The sequence below is a fragment of the Etheostoma spectabile genome, chromosome 17 (genome assembly GCF_008692095.1).
Source record: "Etheostoma spectabile isolate EspeVRDwgs_2016 chromosome 17, UIUC_Espe_1.0, whole genome shotgun sequence".
Classification (NCBI taxonomy): domain Eukaryota; kingdom Metazoa; phylum Chordata; class Actinopteri; order Perciformes; family Percidae; genus Etheostoma; species Etheostoma spectabile.
The window spans coordinates 4417813-4429766 of NC_045749.1; the positions used below are offsets into that span (position 1 = coordinate 4417813).

The 11954-nt window shown below is 39.7% G+C and overlaps 1 protein-coding gene across 3 annotated transcripts in view; it reads right to left on the reverse strand.

Moving 5' to 3' along the window:
* Nucleotides 1–264: 264 nt before the first annotated feature.
* Nucleotides 265–11954, reverse strand: part of abch1 (ATP-binding cassette, sub-family H, member 1) — a 30876-nt gene continuing 19186 nt past the window's right edge. For all 3 annotated transcript variants that reach the window (XM_032542044.1, XM_032542045.1, XM_032542046.1), the window contains 5 exons: nt 11368–11456; nt 9910–10013; nt 6921–7080; nt 6076–6180; nt 265–4430 (listed from right to left, as the gene is read on the reverse strand). In XM_032542044.1, coding sequence (XP_032397935.1) covers nt 4324–4430; nt 6076–6180; nt 6921–7080; nt 9910–10013; nt 11368–11456 — 565 coding nt within the window. In that variant the 3' untranslated portion in view covers nt 265–4323. The remainder of the gene's footprint in view (nt 4431–6075; nt 6181–6920; nt 7081–9909; nt 10014–11367; nt 11457–11954) is intronic.

Sequence of the window (11954 nt, forward strand, 5' to 3'; positions counted from 1 at the left end):
ACACACACACACACACACATACATACACATACACACAAAGTTCAAACAGTCAACCAGTGAGGATCTAGATTCTACTGAAGGCAGCAGGGTCATCGTGATCACCATGGTAACAAGCAACACAGTGATGCAAGTGAGCATGATGTCACTGAATAAATCTGTCGTCCATGGCCTGCGGGTGTTTTTGTAAACACAGGAATGGTGAGGGAGATTTTATGCTTTTGGTATTGTGTAAAATCTGGCAGCACTCTGAAACGAGAACAAAGGGAGGATTTCTCAACAAGGTTTATTCTTTCAGAATACATGAGTAGAACTTCATTAAAGCATGTCTGCTATCACAGTCCGTACATTTCACAACACAGGAGTGGAAATGCTTTCCATGCCCTTTGGTGGGAGACAGTGGAGGTAGTCAACTGGAGTTTGGAGCAGAGTGGAATTCATAACATGACATATGTTTACATGAACTGTAATATCCCAATATTAAAGTGAAAAAAGTGGCTACATATACAGTTGTATCTTAATCTAAATGGAGAATATTAAATAGTCCAATTCTATTTGCTTAATTAATTGGCATTTTAGGCTTCTATTCAAGATGAAGCTCCGAATGTTTGGAGGAAACATTATTAATCAAGCGTTTATCACTCATAAACTCTACTTTATCAGGTCTCTGTGGCTGTGGTTTGATCAGATTTGACTAGTCTTTCTAGACCTATCTCCAGAAATGACAGTGCTAGCAATCAACCAAACTGGCATCAGATTTCCAGTTAACTATTGCTTAAAGTATGATTGGTGCACAGAAATATGTGACATCCCGCCCTCTTCAAACCACAGACAAAACAAAACAGACATAAATCACACAGAGAGGGCTTCCTCAGTCATGCATGTAGCATTATAGTTATTATAAATTAATATGAACCGTCAAATCAGGTTTTTTTTTTTTTTTAAATAGTGTCTTCAGCTATATAATTGTAGTTCATCTAAACCATATAAAAAGCTTTATGCATGAAGGGTTTTGCTAAAGATGTTTGCTTTTTACCTAATGGTTGGTTGGTTGGTTTTGTAGGCAACTGGAGCAAAGGTATATGTATGTCACTAGTGAACAAAAAATGTATTCCTTGAAAATGAATATAGAGAACTTTAGAAAAAAAACTCATCACATGATAATCTTAAACAGACTGAACACCCAATTGTCCAGAAATATTCTAAAAGAAATAAGGTGTAATCACAATATTACCAAATAATGTTGATACGTTCACATAAGTATTGACAATGTTACCAGAGATTGTCCACCATCTTAAACTTTATAAAGGTACATTAGTGTGTGATGGGGGTCAAGCAGGGCAGACAGGCAATCTCACCAGAGTGTGGGATTCATCTTCAACTTTCTGTCAAGGTAAGACTATGAAGCTACTGCATATATACTCACAGTTGGCTCTCCTATCAAACAAGAACGCAATATCCCTTAAAATGTGCAACAGGAACACTGATGACTGTACAGCAGAGCGACAGCATATATACAGTGCGAGGAACTATCTCCTTAAGATTCAACATCCAACAGCTTACTGTACACCCAACATTACCACTCGATCACGACGCAATCCAACACAAACCGATCGACAGATTCATTATTTATCCTGTTAATGGACACAAATTCTAAACTCACAACCACATCTTTAAGTGCTCATCTCATGCTCTTTTTCAGATTTTAATTGTATTTAGAGGTTGTACCAGAATAGGTTTACATGGTTTAATGTTAAAAAAACATCATATTTTTGTTGTACTGCACATTGCCCCAGCTCCTCTTTTCACCCTGTGTGTTGAGCTCTCTGTTTTAGCTACAGAGTGCGACATCACACTTCTGTTCCGTCTTTGTTGGGAGTCGCACATGCGCAATAGCTAAGTAAGGACTACTAGCCAGTCAGAAGCAGAGTATGAGGGCGTGCCACGCTAGCAGCTAGAGCATTGTAACGTGTAACACACGTTACAATGACACACGTTTTGTCAAAGAAGTAAAAGGCTGGACTACAATAGAGCTGTTTGGAGCAGTTTGTGAACAGTGTTTTCTGTTGGAGATGGTAAGTGCATTTGGGGTGGGCTTTTTTCACTTTGTAAACCTATAACATGCACTAAAAATATATATATAACATGTATATATAACACAATAAAGGAAAGGGAAAAAACAAAAAGCACAATATGAGCACTTTAACACAATACATGCTGGTATATGTGTTTAGTCCTACAGCTAAAAAGAAAAAAAACACATCTGATATTAAAGAAATGTTCAGTGTGTTCAGTTATAGGCATGTGTCCAAATGAATGTAAACATTTCTAAATCTTTGAGATTGGCACAATATAGGATGCATAATCTGGAGTCTGCTGCCTTTTCTATAGTGCAGGTCTGTCAGAGGTTCTCCATTTCAAAAATATAGTTTGACATTTTGGGAAATATTTGTTTACTTGCTGAGAGTTAGATCTCATCTTACCTGTGGCAGGAAAGCAAATATGCATATTTTCTATAAAATGTGGAACAATTCCTTTAAAGGCAGAATGCTTGTGGAGAAGTTAGTAAGCTAATTAATCTTCAGTAAAATGCAAAGAAACAAACTGGATTTAATTAATTATTACCAGAGTACAGTTATCATTTTCTAATTTGGTTACTTTTCTCTCATAATTAGCCTTTTCAACTCTATTATCCATTATTTTATCATGTTGTTTCATGATTGTTTAAATTATATTTAAAAAAGCTCATTGAAAAAATACCCCACGATCTAAAGACTGGGCTTCTGTTTTAAAACAAACTTTTCTTTTGTGTTGTAGTTTTATAAAGATATCCGATAATATAAAAACCCAAAAGAGTTATTTTAAAATGTAGCATTCCTCATGAGTGATTATTTGTACCGAAAAAAGGAAGGAAGATCAAGTTTTTGACTCAAACTCAGTCGTTCTAGACCAGCGGTGACTCCACTCACCAACTACATTCCTACAACTCATTGTTTAGATTTCCTAGTTATTCCTCATTTCTGGATATTTCTTCCCTTTTCCAACAGTGCAGACACCACAACATCCCCACATCTCTGTGACATGTTGAATCCAAAACGGCATTACTCCTGTGTGCTTTTACTCTGTGCTATTTTTGGTGGAAGATTCATAAACAAAGTAGACTGTGTAGAGTATGAGCAGTTTGAAACTTTTGTGTAAAAAACAGAACATATGTTGCATGGATGTAATCGGCTTAAAAAGCATGACACACCTGACCTGTGAGAAGAAATTATCCAACAGCTTCCACTCTGTTGAGCAAAGTGGAGAAAAACAAAAACTTAATTATACAGTACCAAGTCTTTCCCACCAACATCAAACTATGCTTTTCCCTCTCACCGGAGATGCAGGCTCATAAACACACGTTTTGGAGACCATCATCAACCTGAACTAACAACGAGGACGACCGTTTGCAGCTGAGCACCTGGTAACACACCAACATGAGTTACCACTTCCTGTCACACACCAAACAGGGCATGTAAATCTCAGCACAGACTTAAAAAGCAAGCAACTAAAGGAGATACTGTTGTGGCAAACCTGAATGGGTGAGAATTTCCTGAAAAATATGAAACGATCAGCACTTTAAAACCTATTCTGAGTTCTTACAACATATAGTTCTTATAACAACAATCCTCTCCTTAAGTGTTCTGCTTAGTGAAGCAACTGGAGAAAATAAAAATTTCATCATTTGCTTGTGCTCAGACTCCTTTTCACATTTACATACAATGTCTCTATAATGTAAATATAAGATAGGCAACAAATACTGTGCGGACAAAAGCATTGTCCGACAGCTGTGGTCAGTATATTCACCACCGAATCTCTCTAGAAGCATTAAGAGCAAGAGCAAACAGAAATTACAAAGCGACCCTGAGCTAGTACATGGCCCATTCTGGGGGTGAAATGTTCCAACAAGCTGCACATAGAAGTAAAACAAACCACACTTTTCTCAGTTATCATTAACTAATTAACCTTTTTTCATTTTGTGCATGTACATATTCTGTCTTGTGTACTTCTAGGTGTAGCATTTTGAAAATTCCCTCTTGCTGGCCAAAGCAACTGTTGCAGGCAGCTGATTGGTGTGTGTGTCTGTGTGTGTGTGTGTGTGTGTGATGGATAATGTGAATGAGGAAAAATGATGCCTCAGCCTCATCAGTTCATCAAACCACAGTGGCGCCCTGCCTCCTCCTGCTGCATCCTCCAGGACAGCAGGCCCAGGTGAGTCCTTGTGCTCTTAGACTTCACCAACAGCTCTGTCCCAACACTAAAAGAAGGTTCTCGGGGAGGAGGCTGTCACGTCCGCAGCTTTAAGATGACCGTGGCCAGGATAATGAAGAAAGTGTTCCAGCCCAAGGTGACCGCAAATCCTCGCCACACCATCATCCGGGACAGACCCCAACCTGTTGGAAGGATGGATGTTACTGCTCACTATTTAGATACAGGAGGCCAAGCAGTTGGCTATTGGCGCCTGTCAAATTCAGCCGTACAACAACTTTGGCAAAATAAAATACACAAAGTTGTAGTGCGTAGTTTCTGCCACTCCCATGAAGAATTCTAAGTAATGATGACAAAACTGTATCCACATGATACAAGCCAACCCCTCCCACTCCTCCATGTATTTGCTAGTAGCCAAGGAGGACACAGATTAAAAAACACAATGGACTCTTGAGAAGAGGTGATTGTCTTCACTCGAGTTTCTGAGCGCAAAATTTGCCGGACGCCACAATCTTCTGAACATAGCCATACTGAGAAACACAGAGAGAGTTGCGAGGAGCTGCTAGTCCTAATTAGATTTTCTAACAACTCATTTAGCAAGGGCTTGAATGTAATGGACATTCATTAATATCAAAAAGTTATGTACTAAAGCTTTAAAGCAACAGTTGTGGCTAAAATAAATTAGCTTAGCATAGCATAATGACTGCACATGTTACATATTTGTTTAACATCATATACATCTCTGTTTGTTTAATTCATACAAAAACTAGACTCTTTATGCTAAGCTAAACTAACCTGCTAGCTGCTGGCATTAACCTCAAACCTAACTGACAGATATGACAGTGGAATCTATCTTCTGCATTCCGCAAAATGTCAAACTATTTGGCAACATGTTTAATTAAATAAGAACTAGAGTATTTTTGCATGCTAGATCACATTGTTGAAGGCTGAAATTTAACTTATCCAAAAGTTATGGTAATGACACATGAGTGACAAGAACGTATGGGTTTCATAATGTCTCTAGTTTACATGCTTACCATGTGCAACAAATGAAGTGGTAGAAATTTTTAAGTCCTCTCAGATTAATAATTGCATCATTACTTGGAACTTGCAGCACAAAAAATGACCTTACATGTGTTTTTATTATCTCTACTTTAGTGTCACAGTGTTTTACTTTTTTCACAACAATTTCAGTGCATGTCCATCCATCCTAAAAGTTTATTCTTGACATTGGTAACAGCAGATGATATGAGATGATAATCCAGATAATATATCTCAAACATCTGGATGCAAGCTGATCCATGCTGTAGTGATTTATCCATGTAGAAAAATTAAAGTACCATATGAGACGAGAGAGACGAGACACCAGGGTTTTAGTGAATCCAATCAGTGAATGTGGCAGGATCCAGTTGCAAAGAATCCGTTAATCCAGTTAATCCCCGAATTGAATTCTGACACTTTCGACTTCTGCCTGTGTCTCGTCTTCCACTTCCCCTCTACGATAACGTTTACGAACAGGAAATGGCTCCTTTGACTTCCTGTGCTTGGCGCGTGTCATGTAACATGGAGGGAGCTTTAACTGTTGTCAGGTCTTATTGTTCGGAGACGGGGAGGTCAGGAGAAGGAGAAAGATTGGGAGACAGCAAAACCACTATACCTAATGTCCCAGAAAGTTGCACAGGACCCAGAACTGATGAATGATTTAGATGCCTGACTATGTTGTGTATAACAATCTGTGTGCATGCACCTGACCCTACACATGCTAACTACACACCAGGCAATAGCATTATGAAACTGATGAGTGTTGTGTAACGTGTGCGTGTACGTTACCTCTGTACATTATACAGCGGAGGGCTTCTGAGGCGTAGGTCTGAGGGAGAGCCAAGCTGACATAGCGGAGAGGATACGGGATACACTCCACAGGCCAGATAATACCTAAAGTACAGGAACGAGAGGATCCTGTCATTTATACCTGCCGTTTCTATGCAGTGTGCTTCTGGGTGTCTTCTCGTCATAATGAACCCCATTAACCATTTAAACAATCTCTGTTTTCTCTTGTCTTGTTGTCTTGTTGCTCTGAGAACAAAACGGGCAGGGAAGCGAGGATGTTGCAGCAAAAAAAAAACATGATAAGAGGTGCAAAGTTTAATCTTGAAACTTGAAAACAACGGCCTGGAAAATAATCTCACCACAAGGTCCAAATAGTTTTTTACAAACCACTTTAAGGACTTCTGAGGTTCAAATATCATTTGATATGACAGAAAGTCCAACACCAGCTCCTAAATGGACCTTGTGGTAACATTTTCTTTACTCCTCTTTCGAAGCTCAGCATGTGTTTTTTTTTTTTTTTAAGCTATTTTTTCGTTTTTTTTCCCTTTATTAGACAGGCAGACAGAGATGTGTGAAAGGGGGAAAGAGAGAGGGGGAGTGACATGCAGCAAAGGGGCCACAGGCTGGATTCGAACCCCGGGCCCACTGCGTACGAGGAGCAAGCCTCTGTACACGGGCACCCGCTCAACCCACTGAGCCACATGGGTGCCCCAGAATATGTTTTGAACCACAGCTTTGGAGTTACCGACAAAATATTACTTTTCAGAGAGAAACGGCTGCATGAGCTGCTGTTTCACTGCAGGATGGACAGTATATCGGTCAAACGCATGCACACAAAGGCCTACCGCTGAGGATGAGGTTAGGATAGAAGATGCCCAGGGCGGCCTGGTTGGCATTCTGCTCGTCGTCGATTGCGGCTGATATGACGAGGCCAAACGAGATGCCGGTGATTCCCTGCAGCACGATGAGAACTATGACCAGCGCCAAGGAGCCTTCATTAGGTATCTGCAGAGAGAGAGAGAGAGAGAGAGAGAGAGAGAGAGAGAGAGAGAGAGAGAGAGAGAGAGAGAGAGAAAGAGAGAAAGAGAGAAGATAAAGATAAGAGACTATTTCAGCTGCAGTGGACCTGAAAGTGGAATGAAAAGGTCAACAAAATGTATTTTTTTACATGTACAAAATATAAATGACCATAAAAACAAAACAGACAATATTACAACCAATTTTTGGGGATATTCTTCAGCAAATACATTTTTCATTTGTGAAAACGGTATATCTCAGTCAGTTTATGGTTGACTTTGATACGTTCATCCTTTATATACTTTTTCTTGTAAATTTTCTGATGAATAAAGTCTAACAAATCATGATGTCACTTGAGTCAGCGTCGAATGTGGCTGAAGAGTACAAAGCTACATAGCTACAATCAGAACTGTGGTCGAGTTGCATTGTGGGTAATGTAGGTGCCAACAAGAAAGGAAAATGCATGTAATATGAAGATATGTTTTTGTCAGGCGGTACTGGAAGAAGGCAAAATTGATCAAGCAATGCATTTCTGTTTCTGTCTTGTGTTGGGTCTTGGAAGTACAACAGTAAGTGTTGGAGGAGGGTGATCGCCTCGGAAAGTAAGATTTATTGGCTAGGTTCAGTGCCAAAGTCAGTGCTCTCACTCTTCTTATTAAGGTAAAAAAAGATGAGAAGATAAGATCAAGAAAAATAGAGAAAGGAATAGAGGGAACAAGGGAGAGACAGAAACAGAAACACTGATGTTCTGCACTTATCCTTGGCCAAAAATACAAGGAATAAAATAAAATATCACTGCTGATATAATTGAGTGTGGTTGTAAATCACACAGATAGAAAGGAGTGTAGACAGAGCAGACGCATTGCACAAGATGTGAGACTATTTAAGATCAAACGAAAACGGAGAGAAAAGTCTCTGCTCAGAAGACTCAAGGTGATAACTCTCTTAACTTGAGTGAAATATGCAGCCATTTGTTAGACTGAGTCTCCTGGTGTGTGCGGGTGAGTATTTTGTGTGTGTGTGTGTGTGTGTGTGTGTGTGTGTGTGTGTGTGTGTGTGTGTGTGCGAGTGTGTGTGTGCGTGTGTGGTGTGTGCGTGTGTGTGTGTTGGGTGCACATTTCCACTATCTGTCTCCCGGACAACGTGCAAAAATAGCACCTACACCCAGAGTCCACAGATGCTCGGTTGCACAGCAATCAAGGGCTGTTGTCGTGGCAATCCACAGTGTACCTGGACACGGCCAACATAGGAAGTGATTTATGGTGGTGGTCTCTTTGGACTTCAGCACCTATTAAACATGCTGGATGATTACACACACACACACACACACACACACACACACACACACACACACAGACAGACAAAGCCGAGAGCAAACATAAAAGCATGGACCTGCATTGAGTCAACACACAAACACACACACACAAATGATATCTATCCTCTCTTGTCTGAGTGCCTCCTTCCTGTATTGATTCTCTACACTTGTGTATTGGCAATCAATGATAAACAGCCCCTCGCTGACCTTCACTCACAGTCACACCACATTCCCCCTCCTGTACGCCGTCACGTGAACATTTCACCGAAGAGATATAAATGATACGACATGATCTTGGAAAATAAAGGTCTGTTTGATGGTTGAAATGAATTTCTATTAGCCTAATTGGGTACCGGAGGTAAAGTCTGATTTGTGATGATGTAGTTAAAATGCAAATGAACAGGCCTGCTAGATTTGTGACACATTAACCTTCAACATGTCAAACCTTCTACAAACAAAATCACATGATGAATCGAGTGACCTTATTCCGAGGCTTTTAATTGGCCTCCAAGAAAACTGGCTTAAAGGTCCCTTGACATGGTGCTCTTTGGATGCTTTTATATAGACCTTAGTGGTCCCCTAATACTGTATCTGAAGTCTCTTTCCTGAAATTCAGCCTTGGTGCAGAATTACAGCCACTAGAGCCAGTCCCGCAATTTTTTTATCCTGGTTAAATAAAGGTTTGAATGAATGAGCTTTCCTTAGTAAGTGCCATTTCTGAGTCTGTGGCTTTTGTCACTTGTTTGAAAGCCATGATGTCTCTCCCATGGGTGGGCCAAATTCTCTGGGCGGGCAAAGCAGAGAGAGGAGGTAACCTTGCCCCTTGAGGTCATAAGGGGCAAGGTTACCTCCTGTTTCTCAAGATTCCAGATCGGCCCTTCTGAGCTTTCATTTTCTCAAAGGCAGAGCAGGAAACCTCGGTTTACACATATCAATATTTCTAGCCACTGGGGCACCATAGGCAGTCTGGGGGAACTCATATTAATGTTAAAAAAAACTCATAAAGTGACATTTTCATGCCATGGGACCTTTAAACAGCAGCTTTGGTCTTAAATGTTACAGGAAATATTATCACTGTCACTTTGACATTACTGGCAGTGTCGTGGTCTCAGGAGTGAAACAGGATTGATCCCATGCTGTTTTTTTCCAAACGGGTATTGGCATTACAATGAAGAGCAAACCACAGAGAACAACGATTAGAGAAACGCACGTGTGTACCCGTGTGTCTGTGAAAAGAAATGGTTATACACTTATATAAAACACCCAGCTTTGTTTGTATTTTCAAACAATGCCATTATTTATTCATTCATGTTGTTCATTTGAATGTTTTATTACGTATTCCATATTTTCCTGCTGTTACATTCTTCCCTGTGGATCTTATTTTAGCTGCTGCGCAGACTTATTTCCTAATCAATGAAGTTTTAATCTTATCTGAAGAGTGTGTTTGTGTTTGTCAGCGTAGCTGTGTGTTTTACTGGCTGCGTCGGGTCGGGAGTACGAACCTTGAAGACGAGCAGTATGAAGAGGAGCAGCAGGAGGATCTGAACGCTGATGACAAACAGCTGAGAGAAGAGGTGAGCCAGCATCGTCTCCAGAGAGCTCACACCTGGTGGGGAGACAGAATAATAACACATTATTATTCAATCAAAAGCTCTGTCCAAAAGTTCTTAAACATGTCAGAAGTCAATGATCACCAACCCAGGTTTATTCAAGTTCATCTAAATCTAAACGGCTGTAACAATTCTAATAAATATAAAATTACAATTTACAGCTTCCTGTTAAGTTTTTAATCCAATAATTCATAATAAGTCATCAAAAACCAATACAGATACAGATACTACTTTCTTAACTTTATTTCTACATATACACACATTGATACTGCCAGTCATCAGCAACAGATAAAGATGATACATTCCAATAGAGAGAGATGAGATAACAATAATAAATAGTGCTTTGTGTATTGGACATAAGAAATTGCAGTCGACCAGTTTTAAATACATAACAAATATGAGTATCAAATTCAAATTCTGCTCTGATGATGTGACTCCCTCTACTGGTCACATCTCAAAGTACACTAAACTGACGCATTAATTGGATCCACGTCAATATTAAATGTCTATTACGAACGCATTATCACTTGCAGTCGAAGAATTTGAATTAATTTGCATTATCTGCCCAAAAAAGGTCAATAAAAACTCATAAAATCTCCCAGAGCAACCAGAATAATGTTAGAAATTATGCATTTTAAGAGGATGTCTGTCATTTCTTCAATAAAGCTGTCCAAATTCAAATGTACAGTATGTTTCCTGCAGCTGCAGAAAAAATGTCCTTCCTTCTATAAAGCTAAAATTGCATTTTAACAGGAATAAGTTACATACATTTATGTGTATGTCTGCTTGTGAAGCAGCAATGATAACTACAATCCTGTTATTTGGAGGCCTTTTAAAGACAAAAAAGATCACGGCTTGCACTCACTCTTCACTACTGTATAATGTTTGGTCAGAAGGGAATCAACCAATTCAGAAATTAACAACTCCATACCACATAGGAATTGTACACAGTACGCACTGTACAATAATTCTCACAGGATACTGGTTATTTATTCTAACAAGAAATTATGCTATACATGCACCAATTCACAATCACTGCTGCCAGTAACATGTTTTTCATATTTCTTGGAACTGTCTCACCAGTAGCCACAATAATTTAGATTTTTTTTTCTTTTTCTGCTGAGTAGCAGATTTTTTTTTACACTGCAGTGTAGGAAAATAGTTTTTTTATAAGCATACTGGCTTTCTTGACTACAATATTTACTTTGCTTGCTTTTCACACAATTTTTTAACGCACTACAACCCCAAATCCTGCAAAGAATTAGGATGTACAGTGGAAGTAATGGACAAGGGTCACAGCTTTTCTGTTTGTGTTTCACTAAAGGAACAGTGTGAACTTTAACCTCTCACCTGCAACCCAACACCGGTCCAAAAGCCCCTCCTTCCTCTCCAGGACAAAGGAGAGAGCTGTCAGACCCACTGCCAGGTAGAAGGTGATACTGGAGGGCCAGAGGGGAAGAGGACGAGGAAGAGGAATTAACTATTCATTCCATCAGGGGAACTGAGCAAAGAGATCATCACATTTTTCCTCCCACAACATTACATACAACATAATCTACCATTATCTTAATCAAACTGTACATGGAGTAAAAAAAGGAGAATACAAAGTTACTACATCAACCACCTCACATCACATTAGTCCCACTTTGCAAGAACATCCACACACTGCAGCGTGGAGGAGGGTCTGGCTAGTCCACACAGCACTGGGGGATGCAAATTTACAAATCCTACTATAGCAGCTTGATTGGTTGGGGTTAGGCACTGATCTTGAGTGGTGAAGGTTAGGATAGCCGATTGGACAGGGGATAGGAAATGTACATATAGGCATGGGTGCCTGGACAATAGTAGTGTGTAAATGCTATTGAAAGGTGGGTCTTGGCGTGGCCATAGTAGGATTTGTAAATTCACTTGTGGGATAGGAGAAAAACGTGCTCTGG